Below are 14,193 nucleotides of genomic sequence, written 5' to 3' on the forward strand. Positions count from 1 at the left end.
GGACGTGGACTCGCAGGTGCTGTGCGAGGGTCACCCTGAGGAGCTGGCCACGTACCTGCGCTACGTGCGCCGCCTCGACTTCTTCGAGACGCCCGACTACGACCAGCTGCGACGCATGTTCCGCGACCTCTTTGACCGTCGCGGCTACGTCGATGACGGGGAGTTCGACTGGACTGGGAAGACAATGGTATGCATTCGTTTGTAGCTTGAGTGCACTTGCATCAGGATAAAACATGGATTTATTTATAGGTTGTGTGCTTGGTTGTACTTTTGTGTCTTCTCTATGATTCTGTTTAGAAATGCCAGCTATATAGAAATTGAACTTGCGCCTTTTGCATTTCATTCAAGTAGCCACTGCACATCGTTATCTCAACGTAGCCCACGTTGAATCTCTTATACAATTTTGTTAAAACAAAAAATAAATGATAATCTATTATTTTTTGTTACTAATGCACTTGACTGCTTGCTTGACTGTATGTTTTTCTATATGCTTATATGTCTATAATTCTTTGTTTGCATTAGTGTATAAGATTAAATTTAAGATAAAGGCACTTGGTTGCTTTCGTTGTACTTGGGTTGTTTCTGAGATTAGTCCACTCTACCAAATAAACTCATCAACTTCATAATATTAGTTGTATTTATAGCATCGATCTCTTACTTATAGGTGGTTCACTTTCCCGTACATTTGTACAAATTTTAAATGTGTTCAAAAGTATGTGTAGTTTGATACACAATTTCTCCAGAATTCGGCGGAAAGTGGGGAATGTAAATTTCTTAATGGGAATGGAGTGTCTTAGGTTCCTAGTTTCCCTCTACCTACCCCGCTATGTGCAGATTAAATGAAGCTAAAAAAATGTAGTTTGATTTATATCATTTCATGACGTCATTTAACTATAATTTTTCCATCACACATAGGTGATGAGTTAACACAATTGAAGACTAACTTAGAAGATCTGAAGATCACTTTAATTGACCTAGAAACGCAATTTAAATAATCGAACGTATAAAAAATGTTTATATTTTATATATTTGTATGTAAAATTACAATTAAAGAAGATATTTTTTTTAAACTTTCTGTAGACCTGTGAACCATTTGTAGTTTTAAAATACAATATTGACATTGAAAAGGTTATTGTAAATATTACTATATAGTAATTATTGTTATAAATAATTTGATTATTTAAAGTACTCTATTGAATTATATTTCAGCCTGTAACTTTGTTCTACATTCATTGGGAAAATGTGTGTTTACATCAATACCTTATTCAAATATATGAGTGCTTACATTAACTGCTTCGTGTAACGCTTTTTTTAAACCTTATAAACTATAGTTTAACCTCTTTTTTTAACCCTTTAACACTAGATTAATTTGTATAACATTGCTTTTGGTTAAATTCTTAATTGCTAGATGTTGTAATTTATTATTGTTATTATTAATAAAGCTATTTCGTAAATTTGTGTTTTTTGTGTAGTTTTTTTTATTTATTTCATGTTTTTTTGATTTAAAATGAATAAATAAATGTAGCTTTTTTTTGCAATTTAAATTATGAAATTATAACATTCGTTTAGCATGTTTTTTAACGGTTTTCGCTTTAAAAAATATATTTTATACAAGCATGTTATATATATGTTGCACGCAATCAGCCCGCAAATATGCATGTGATGCGAATATTGCGTAACGCGCCGCCATCCAATATCGTTAGAAATAAATCCGATAAGGTTAGTACTATATATAAATATAGTATATATGTATGTTTGTATGTGTGTGTGCTTACGTCACTAAAACCTATTAGTTAGATATTCAATTAGCTTTAGCTAAATCTTTTTGTTTTGTAAATATGTTGATGTATTAATTAGGCTTCTTTCACATATCAGTGGAGAATGTTCTAGATTTTTTATATTAGGTCATGTTTTTTTTTTAAATTATTATTTCATTATAATTTAATATTTATTTTTCATACATAAGGAACTTAGAAATATAATATTCATTTAGGTAATAATAGTGCTAGGTCTTACTTTGCTGATGTAACCCTACATAATATGTCATTAAATCATTTCTGTGCTATTATAAATATTTAAAGTAAGGAAATTTCTTAAATCAATTTTTTATTTTCTAGTAGATTTCATCATTTACATAGAAAATCATAAAAAGAAACATCTTCGATAATTGTGTAGTTCACATTTCTTATCGTCGACGGTTTCTAGTAGCATTTTTAATTAAAATACATATAGTTTTATATATATTATTATAATTAAATGTATGATATGTTTTTAATTTCAGTCTACACCCGTGGGCTCTATACAAACTGGTCACGAGATCGTAGTGTCACCCAACCGTGACAGACATCAACCCTTCCACAAGGTAAATATTAGACAATTTGTAATAATATAATTATATTAATTAAGATTGGAAACTTAAGAATCGTTAACTTATGAAGAAATTAGTGATAAAAAGACTACTTCATCAGAGATACTATGTAGACTAAAAAATATCTAAAATCAGGACCTTCGAGGGAATGTGTTGTTGTTATTGCCTCGCTCTGGCACCAAGATATAGTACGACATTGAGTTACGCAACTTAACACGAAATGTCTTGAAAATTAGAAGGGTACTTGGGGAACATTATGTCTTAACACTAGGTTCCCTCTGTCTACCTACCCTATATGCGGTATACAGTGTTAAACCTAGAAAAATATAATTAATTATTTCAACTTTAATTTTTCACATGGTAGTATTGTAGCATAAGTAGAAATCAATGTAGATTTATTTTTGACATTTAGAAAGCCAAGGCTTCTGTCCTTTAATTGGATTAAAGTCTTTGTATACGTATAATGCTATAGAAGGTGAAGGTCGTGAAGTTACAGCAAATGTGAAACAATATATTAGATTTTTTTTTTGCTTCACGCTGTATCCCGCATGTGGCAGGGTAAGCTGAGGGAACCTTGTGTTAAGAGACTTCATTCCCTAACCACTTACTTAACTTAGTATTCAAGACATTTATCAGAGAGAAGTATTTCAAACTAATTCAACCCCCTCGACTGGGAATCGACTCACAAACTATCGCATTTACAGCCAGTCATTGGGCATCTGCGTCAGGACGGCTTTATATTTATATTCCTTTTTAAATAGAATATATATTGACTACTGTTTATGTTTATTGAGTAATTAAATATTAATAAAAAAGTAGCAATATAAACTATAACTGCCACTAATATAGCACGCATAGTACCAAAATCATGTTTAATCACATTTAATTATTTTTATTAAATGATTATAAAATAAGCTTTGGTATGATTTTTTTCTTCTTTGCGACTATTTTTTTTTAATATGGCCAGTGTTTTCACTAGTTTCTACAATTTTTGGGAATGGCGCTTGTTTTTATTTAATTTTTTCTTTAAAAAAGATTTAATTTGGAAACTATTTATCTTTATTTAAGTCATCGCCGTGCATTGTAATTAGTTATGCCGAAATTATAGCTTTTTGATTAAATACCGTCATATCTTGCAATAATGAGTAAAAGAATAATATTTTATTAATAATAATAAAAAAAAATAACTGATAAAAACTTTAAAAAAGAAAAATTTGCATTCTCTACTATGTGAAATAAAAAAAGGCTTATTATATATTTTTTTACACTTTCGAATGGTTTAAAAATATACATAGCACTTGAAATCTAACTAGACAAACATTCCAAATATAAACTCAAGCGAATTGTACAGAATATATATTTCTCCTAATTTTATCTTTCATATTAAATTTAAATAATGTTTAAAGAAAAAAAACTAATGCACGGCGACGATGTATCTAGTAAAATATAACGAAACAAAGACACTAGTGAAAAAAAATGGCCGACTCATAATAATTTGTTTGTCGGTGCAGGATGATTTGTGTGATTATATGATTGGTTTGGTTGAGGACGATGAGGCGGCGCTTATATCCGGAGAGGTTTGACACTATTACTGTTGGCAAAGTGGCCTAACTGTATTAAAAATTATAATTTCTAAATAAAATTAACGTTTTGAATATTATTATTACTTATTTCATATATTGTGAAATTTGGTTAAATGGGACCTAAATTGAGAATACACTATTATTAAGGCCCAAGCACTTTGCTTTTGAGGTAATTCTTTTAATGGGAGTTTTCGAATATGCTTATCAAATCAGCCTGTTTGGATCCACTGCTGGACATAGGCCTCCCCCTGGGTGCGCCAGAGCTCCCGGTCGTCCGCCTCCTGCTAATTTCTAGGATATTTTTGATGTTTATTTATACAATTGGGTCTCAGTATCTTAATTCTCTGTAAAAGTGAACGAGACGTTTTATTAGTAAGGGACAGGTTTCGATTCAAATAAATTCCTTAAATGAACAAAACTTTGGTCCCTTGAAATCCCAATTAACCAGATATCACTGTATTTTTTAACAAACTTAAAAATCATTTTTTGCAATTTTATAAATAAAAGAAATATTAGTTACACCACTTAGCACAGACAGCTTTTTAATTTTTATTATCTGTTGTTTGACGTTTGATCCAATAGTTTGCTTTCCCAAGCTCAAATCTCTCCATATTCACATGTCGATAGCATTTCAATAGATATGTAACAGTATTAGATTATTATAATGTAATATTTATTTAATTTTCATGTATCTTTCTTTTTAGTCGCAATATACTAATTTTAAGGTGTATTTTATATTTTTATACATAACATAAAGTAGTTTCATTTATTATTTAACAATAAACTTGGGGCAATCATTTAATTTTTAACCATGTAGCTTTGAAAGTCAGTACTGTCCGTTGCTAGATGTCCTAAACCAGAGTGTGGTTGACGTAAAATAACACTTACTTATTGTTTTAACATTATTGCTTTTTATATAACAGAGTTAAAAGTTAGTACTGCTGTACATATTTTTCATACATAACTATATTGCAATACCTATATACATTTATAATAATTATACAGTTGTTTTTTTATACAGTATTTTTTCCCTATAACAATTATACAGTTGTTTTTTTTTTTCATTAAATAGTATAATGCTAAAAGTATTTAACTAAAGCTTTATCTTAGCTTAAGCCAATTTCCAAACCAAGCAAGGTCAATCTTATTTTGATTTAGCTAAAGTAAATTGTTACGCATGACTTGAAATTTTATACTTTAATTGGTTTATTGACTTTAGGTGTTTAGAACTACCTGTATTTATAGTATTGGAAGAATCACTTTTGATACAAACGTTTATTTATTATCAAATATAATTATAGTAAAAAGTATTATATTTTTTTTTGATAATAATAATGATTATTGATAATAATGATTATGGGGATTAGGAGTTATGAATCCCGCAGGTTCCTTGATATATGCGCGATTGTGTATATAGATTACATTTCTATTTATTTCGATTTTACAATGAAAATTAGATCAATCGCTGACTTCTCGATATAGCGAGATTGAACGCCATGGTTTAGACTTTCTAAATATTTTTAACATTTTTTAAATTATATTCCACACTAAAGAAAGAAAAACATTTTTTTAGAAAAGACATAGCAAGGGGATAAGAATTTTGACGTATGGCTTATTGACCACACCCACGAGACGCGAATTATAATCACGCTACGTTCAAATTCTTATAAGTTTTTATTAGATATTGTAAATGAAAATTTCCAGGGCGCCGTAAAAGACACGGGCACAGGTGGCACGGCGAACACGGCGAACTGGCCGCACAGTGGCAAGGCGACGCCCCTCGCCACCGGACACCTGACGCCCGCTGATCGACATGGATCTGTACAGGTGGGTTGAGGAGGTTGTGGGTTTTAATATGTGATAGGGTTTTTTGATAGGTCGAAATTGATATATACCGGTTGATAATTGAGATAGAGATTGAGAGAGAGATATATCTATATATATACTGATGTAACGGTTATTATAATCGCATATGATACGTATTAGGTTCGAATTATCTTGTGTAAAGGATATTTTTTGTTAGGTCGGTTATGTCATAGTCGGTAACTATGTGAAAATGATATATTGTAGAATTTTTTAAATTTTTATTGTTAAAAGTTATATTTAATTTGTTTCTTTTAAAATGGTAGATATTTAAAAAAAAAATGGTGGCTCGTCTTCACCAGAATATTATTTACCGCAATTGAAGTGGGCGGAAACCTAGTAACAAATGGGAATGGAATCAATAATACTAAAAAATACTTTATTTAACCTAATAAGGAAATTTGCATTTTATATTATAATATATAAATATTCAAATAATACAAAAAAATATAAGTGTAAGATGTGATTTGAACCCAGTACCGCATGATTACTTAAGCGCACACCAGGCTATATTCAGAACGTTATTCTTATCAATTATTGAAATACATTTTTGCTAAGAGCATGGCGATCTATTAAGTAAACGTTCTATATTATTATGCATGACGAATATTCTTTTTTTTTTCGCCCACTATTTGTCTTTGATATGTGAATGTACGTACATTGTTGTATTTATTTTTTAGCTGTTGAAGAATAAGCATTTTCGGTATGTGAAATTTCCGGGCTCGGTGTCGACGGTCAGTTTGAACATTTTGCGGCAACCATTGTGTGTTTGCATGTCGCTTTTTTGGTGCTAAAGCGTTGACTTTATCTTTTTATTGAGACTAAACGTATTTAGATGCATTTGTAACCAAATGTGTATAAATCGAGTATAAATTTGTCGTATATAAATAGGCATAAATGAGGCTAAGGTTATATTTTTATTGCTACTTTGGAAAATTGGTTATTTTCCCGCTTTGGTAGGCAAAATGTGACGTTGAGTTTCACTACTCAACACACAGTGGCTCGAATTCGGGCGGAAACTGGAAGACGGTGTGTCTTGTCACTAGATACTGAAGCATCTAGCCTAGGCTTGAGGCCTATCCCACTATATGCATAAAGCGTGGAGACAGAAAAAAAAATGTAACGATTATAAATTTCTTAAAAATTTATAGTCTTTATCGAATTCAAATGATTGATTAAATTTATTGTCTTACATTTCAAATAAAGAAAAGTTATAGTCAATGCTACCAATAATGTGCTATTCGAAACAGTAATGAATCGTACGAGCTTTTAATGTGACATAAGCCAAAATATCCATAACAAAATTTTGAAAACGCTTACTTAATACTTAGATAATTTTTAGAGTTTTGCGGTTTTAAAGCAAACGCTTAAATAATATTGTCGTTAGTGTGCTATTGATGTCGCTTGGTCAGAGCTAATTCGATGTTCGATTGAAACCAATTTCCGAACACTGTATCGCATAATAAACCCCCCAAAGGCCTTGTATTTGTTTGGTATGTGTTGAAACTGAATCTAAATGTTATTTGGATTTTGTTGAATATTGTAGGAAATTGCTTGGTTTTTAAATGATGTTTAAAGAGTTCTAAGTCAAATAAGAAACGGATAGATTATTGATAACATCAATTTTTAAGCTTGTTGTTATTAAAAATACAATGATTTAAGATGAGGTCATGGGTTCCTAACCCATAAAAAATAAAAGTATTCAAATTGAACTACATTACTTATAAATATAGTAAGGTAACAAGAACACCAACACGCTGCGCGAAAAACAGTAGAATCGCGCTAGTTGGGCGGGCATAGATTTCCGGATTATTTGTTTTTAGGTTAGTCGACGTCCCGATAATCGACCCTCCGGTTAGTCGACGTTCGGATAATCGGTCGTTCGTTTGATCGAACTTCTGAAAATCGGTCGTCGGTTGATAGACATTCGGATAATCAACGCTTTTCATTTCCTCCAATTTAAATAACAAGAAGAAATATAGAAATAACAATTTTTTTCACAAATATAGGTGGTAAGCTCAACGAATGGCGAGCTGGGTGCGGACGACCCCACGGCGGGCCACAGCAACACGCCGATCACGCAGCACCACGAGGTGGACGTGGTCGACGACACCAAGTCAGTGTTTCAACTGTATGCATTGGTTTCCTTTTTTTTATTATTTTTTAATTTTAGTTTTTTTTTATACTTGGTAGCTTTAAGTGTTAAATGTTGTTGCTTGTTTTGGGTAAGATGAGTTTGATTTTAGGTACGTATATGTGTAAAGTGGTGAATGTCGTCGTTGATTCTTATTAGTTATTGTTTTAATACCCCCATGCCATGTGGTCGATCCCCACTTATATGAATTAATCATTTTAATTTCCTCCCTCTAGTAACAAAACAAAATCTGATGTTCAGTTTTGCCACTTAAACTCGAAAATTGGGAGGTGCATAGAGAACGAAGTGTCTTAACACTTCCCTAAACGTTCCCTCTGTTTAGTCTGCTATATGCGGTATACAGCGTGAAGATAAAAAAATAATTTATATTTAGATAATAGTTGTATCAGTTGTGTTGAGGAATACACTAGCGACCCATTCACGGCTTCGCTGCTTGTTGTTGTATGTGTTATTCTGATGTATAAGCTATAATATCGTAAAGTTTCATCTAAATCTGTTCAGTAGTTTTTGCGTGAAAATGAACATTCGGTTCAATATTAATCGGATGTGGTTATTCTTAATAAATATAATTATACTATTAAAAAGAAGTAGAAACCCATTTTATATTGCTCTACATGTTTTATTCAAAATGACAGAAATTTTTAATTTATCTAGAACAATAACAGCAGTGAGAATATTTTCTTGGCTTATACTCATTTTTTTTAAAATAATAATAAGATGTCTTTATAACAATTATAATAATTATTGTAGGATTTGAATGGTATGCGCCATTTGGTAAATAATTAAAACTATAACTATTTTATTAAGTATATAACTAAATATCTCAAACCTATAAGCAGACTATAAAAAATCATCATGCAGACAATCCGTCTATTCCAGATGTTGCTGTTTCTTCAAACGTAAAAAGAAGAAGTGTGCGACGCGCGCGTACAAGTGACGCGACGCCTGACCCCAGCCGCGCCCCTAGCACCCCTACACACCCCCCGACACCCCCATACACACCCCAAACACCCCCCGGACCGTATACTGTTGAACTGTCAGCACCATGATGCTTACTATACGTATTGTTTAGGGTTGTCAACTTTGATTGTGTTGTGTTTGTGTTCAACGGAAAAAACTAAAATTTTAGCAAATCGACAACCCTGTTATTACAGGGCTGTCGATTTGCGACGATTTTAGAGTTACATGCAAAGCAGAATCGTAGATAGTGATTTATATTTTGATTTATTGTTTTTGTGCGTCTAGTATAAAATTACAGTGTACATTCTTATATAACGCCTCTTGATTTTATGATAACGTCGATATACATAATTTTAGTGGGTTTGGCTTGTTTTAAATATTATGTCATCTGCACTATATGCACTGAAAATACATATAGTGTAAACTTTGTTGTACTCATTATTTTGATAATCTTCTTCTCAGTCGTTACGCTCTTGACATAGCGGTCGTGGCCATCACGTAGTCACGTTTTTTGCTTTCGTTATTTTGATAATACTTTTATTTTATTCTAATTTAACGACCACCACCTCAACCATTCTCGATAATGTCATAAAATACACATTCCTTGCAATGTCGTTATATAGAGTTTACACTGTTTCGTATATTTTGCAAAATATTAAATATCGTCGTATAGATTTTTTTTAGCTTCACGCTACATATTGCAGAGTAAGGTAGAGGGAACCTAGTGTAAGAGATTTCGTTCCCCACGCACGGCCCTTTTTTTGAGGCACTGCGTGTTGAATGGCGGAACTCAAATGTCGCGCTTTGTCTTGTTACTAGAGCGAGAAAATGATAATAATTAATTTACACACAGACGCTGTGTCGAATTAATATTTTGTAAAATTAATTATTACGACGCATGACAAATTATAAAAAAACATATGAAAAAACAATTCGTATAGTTGACAACCCTAAAGTGATTTAATACAATCATCCGAACTGAAACATAGTTATTTGTTACGAAATATATCCAAAACGAGACGGTAATTGAAATTGTTGATGTAAATTAAATAAATAATATGGTTTTTTTCCAAGTTGAGATGTTTGTCAAAAAGGAAATTAATGTCAATTGGTCAATTTTCAAATATTTTATAGTCTAGATCAATTTTTGCACTAACATTGTTAATCTGTAGGTATTGTTAATAATAAAACGATAAAAATTAATAAGTAATATTATAGCGTTTCTAAGTTTTTTTTTTTGTTTTAATAGAGTTTAGTCAGTTTTGAATGTTTGGTTGCGCTTTCTATCAATTTTCAGTTGTACACTAGAGTGATATTAAATTTCTTTTGCAAATTATCTCAACTGATAATATAATTTTTGTTATAACGTCAAATTTAAAATATGACATGAAAATTATTATTTTTCATTATATAGAAAGTATATAGATACAAAAGAATCTAATATGTGATCGATTTTCATATAGAATTCCATGCTTTTTTTACTAATACTGCAATATTTTAAATTTGACTTATAAGATGTGGTTTGTTGATAAAAAAATTAACTTATATCCCGACATTTAAATATTAAATACCAATAATTTTTAGAAATACTATATATGTAAATTGAATGAATACATTTGTTTCTATATTATATATTAACATTATATTATAATTATATGCAATAAATCAGGGATGTTGCGGATGTTATGCTACTGAGACGGATGTAGGAAGAAAATTATTCCGGTTTATCCTTTAGTTTTGGATAATTTTGGTTATGGATATAAAATTTTTAAGGAATATAATGATTAAGTTCCGTTAAGTTGATCGATGGCCACAAGCCGATTTGAGAGTCCCACATTGGACGCCTCTCAAGCATCCACGTAGTGTTCGTGACTTCTCAGGGACAGAGTACCCTCTTCCCTCCCCGCACGTTGTCGCTATTAAGGTTAATTATTAGGCTAACAGTATTCAAGTCAATAAAATTTATCTGTAAGTTTTATAATGCAAATTATTCGGAATACATTTCTTTTCTTGATATTACTTTAATTTGTAAATAATCTGTTATTGACAACATTATTTTTTCAATCAAATTAATCAAAAACCTACGCCCATATCTGAAATTATCCGAAACTTTTATATCGGGACCGGTTACAGATACAGATGGTTTTTTTCAGTTATCCGAATATCCGATAGTTTCGGTTACGGTTACGGAGCTCCATGACGTCCCTGCAATAAATATGTGCTTTGTATTATTTATATATGGCCCAATATAATTTTACACTTATTATTGCAATAAAACAATGAAAAATACATATGAGTATGAAAATAAACTGTGTAAAGATAAAAATAAAATGGTAACTTTTATCTTTTAACATTAGACAAAAAGTGTTTTTATCTTTTTATTTTATTTAAACTACTCTATGTAGAGATCTCACACACAATTTGACATATTTTTTTTATATTTTTTTATAAATATCTATATATTTAATTTGGTATGAATTCATTCAGTCAGGCAGCTAAAAAAATATCTATGGCTTACGCTTAAAAACCATAAATATAGAAAATTATCCATAAACAAAACTTTACGTCCAAACATAATGTACAATAACCGAAAAAATATTAATTGATATACGATTATTTTGTATTAAAAAATCCTATTTTTTTTATTGTGAGTCAAAATAGTCGATACAATAATCGCGAGACGCCTAATCGATATATAAACTAACTAGTATACAATATGTTGTGTTAATACTGAGATTCTAGAATATTCCATATCATGTACGATACAGTATTCGGAAACATCGTTATACGATTACTATTTTACACTCAATAGTAATTGTGAACGGATTGTTCCTTAAATGGCGAAAAACAATTTAAAAACAAAAATTCAATGTTTATTTAATATGGTTTTTCGTTCAATTTGTTTAACTGTGTTCACACAGTGTCATATTTTTTTACAGTAAATATCATCATGTATATAATATTTGGAGGTGCGGTTGGTTTTCGTTTGTGTTCCCGTCCGTAGATTACGTTTCATGTTTTAAACTTCAATTTTTCTATTTATTTCGTCGTGAACAATCATACAACTCATTAAACATCCATTCCAGTTCATTCGAGCTAGTATCGATATTTATCATTCATTCATTCTGAACGATTATTATTGACCGAATGATTATGTTGCATTCGATTTTGATACGCTTATATTGTGGCACGTGTGTTTGTGGAGAAAATCGATTTAATACATTGAATATATATAAATATTCATATATAACAATAATAGCTTATATATTATGTTGATATTGTATACATGTCTAAGAAAATAAGTATATTTTGTCGCTTCATTTTCTAGCTTGTAAAAATTGCTATTATTTGTGACAATAGTTTAACATATCTAAAATATATGAAATGTACGACAAAAGGAAGATCAAATTGTTATTTCTTTTTTGGTCTCTATGTAGGTATATAATGTCAAAAATTTTCTATATCTGTAAATGAAATGTAGTTTTTATATATGAATATTTATATATAATATAAATGGTTAGCCACAAATGAATTCAGGTCAATAACAATCCCTCGGATCTAAGAACAAACAGTACACTATGAGCGGCCGTAGCTGTAGTATTCCCGCGTAGTTCATTATTATAGTTAATTCTGTAATTATACGATTGCGTTATGTTTCGTAAGTAAACAATTACCATAATATAGATAACGTGAAATGTAAGTTGTGTTGTTGATGACCGCGGTCGCCATTATAGGCATATTCTAGTTATAATTTTTATTTAGTCATCTTGTATAAGTTGTTTCGTGAAAGTGTCGTTTTTGGTCGTAGTGACGTCACGCTCCTCGTCGGTCCTAGTGTGATTCGTAAATTTTTATATATTATTACGTGCAATAATTTATGTTAAAACCTTCTCAAAGCGGAGAGCGGAGAGTGCGACAAGACTGCAACACTCGTACGTTTCAGTTGGAATGTTCTGTTTAGGAGGTTTTGCGTTACTAACGTTGTGACGTCGCAGGGGTATTCCCCCCACAGCTGGCGGAGACAGTAATCGTTAGTTGATATCGAATTGTGAATAGACTGAGTACACATAGAGGACTCCCTCGCGGTCGCTTGTTAGTGTATAAATTGTACAGCTTAGACGCGTTTGTATACTATTGCTTGGAAATGGAGCGAAGAGAGCGAAATTTGACGAGCGGAGAGACGCGGCGGCGGTCATTTTGATAGTGACTGGCCGCATCGTTCGCTCCCAAACAAGGAATTTGAACTTTTTTTTTTAATAAACATCTTGTTGTGTCGTTTTCAAATGTTTAGAGAACCTTCTGAATGCTAATATTAGAGCGAAAAATGAAAGTTCTCAGTCTGGATGAGTTTTTGTGTAATATGGTGAACAATATTGGTTTCCCCTCGCCGATAGGATACTTATTGTGCAAGTCGCATTATATCTAACCGAATGTTATAAACGTAAGTCTTAAAATTAATTCATAGCTGTACCTAATTGTTAATTTCTATTTGCTAGATAGAATAATCAAATTAGAGTGGAAGTTGAAATTCAAAGTCAAATTGTGTGATCTCTTAACGCGATGATTTTACGTGATTGTGAACGAGTTGTGGAGTGTTGCCAGGTCCGCGGAGTTAAACTACAAATTACATATGTTAATATGTACAGTTACGTATATTGGAATGTATTCATATTATCCTAAGTTCTCAGTTTTATGATTTAAATTTTGTAATAGAAATGTAGTTTTTTGCCGCCTGGCAACACCGGTCGCTGGCGATACAGCGTGTAGCGAGAAGGCATTTCGATAGCTTCATATTATCACAATAAACGTTTCAAGGCACCGTTTTATTGTTTCAATTTGAACAGTGAAGCGAAGTAACGTGGGTATTTATTGTATGTCGCGACGACGAGCGTATATAACTGTAGTTAATTTATAATTTTAAAGGTTTCGCTTACTAAGTAAGTCACGTCCCGACGGCCGTTATAGTTATTAACTTTATGTATTATATATAATACATGATGCTTTCGAAAATGAATTGAATCCTTATAGTTAAGTACCCGTATACATAAAATATTCATTATCATAGAAAACAGTTGTCAATGTTTATTTTTTTTCTGTAACATATACATTTGCATACGCAATTTGACTTATATTCAGTTAAGGTCACAACCTGTTTTCAAAAATACGAAAATATTTGTTAACTCATAATTAAATAAAGCTTATTATAAGATATTTGTTTTATTCATTATTTTAAGCGTTTTGATAATAGTTTTTAATTATATTAA

The 14,193-nt window shown here is 31.2% G+C and overlaps 1 protein-coding gene across 13 annotated transcripts in view; it reads left to right on the top strand.

The window, feature by feature from the left end:
• The window catches only part of gish (casein kinase I gish), a 40,217-nt gene extending 26,081 nt beyond the window's left edge, over positions 1 to 14,136 (top strand). For 4 of the 13 annotated variants that reach the window (XM_085208314.1, XM_085208315.1, XM_085208318.1 and 1 more), the window contains exons 9-15: positions 17 to 187; positions 1,645 to 1,719; positions 2,282 to 2,362; positions 3,880 to 3,945; positions 5,656 to 5,778; positions 7,824 to 7,945; positions 8,831 to 11,146. In XM_085208314.1, coding sequence (XP_085064440.1) covers positions 17 to 187; positions 1,645 to 1,719; positions 2,282 to 2,362; positions 3,880 to 3,945; positions 5,656 to 5,778; positions 7,824 to 7,945; positions 8,831 to 8,906 — 714 coding nt within the window. In that variant the 3' untranslated portion in view covers positions 8,907 to 11,146. Of the gene's footprint in view, positions 1 to 16; positions 188 to 1,644; positions 1,720 to 2,281; positions 2,363 to 3,879; positions 3,946 to 5,655; positions 5,779 to 7,823; positions 7,946 to 8,830 lie in introns of all 13 variants that reach the window. The other 9 variants (XM_085208320.1, XM_085208323.1, XM_085208322.1 and 6 more) reach the window with 8 other exon arrangements.
• Positions 14,137 to 14,193: the final 57 nt, after the last annotated feature.

The sequence above is a fragment of the Heliconius melpomene genome, chromosome 4 (genome assembly GCF_056956725.1).
Source record: "Heliconius melpomene rosina isolate 202511_hmr_F chromosome 4, ASM5695672v1, whole genome shotgun sequence".
Taxonomy (NCBI): Eukaryota; Metazoa; Arthropoda; class Insecta; order Lepidoptera; family Nymphalidae; genus Heliconius; species Heliconius melpomene.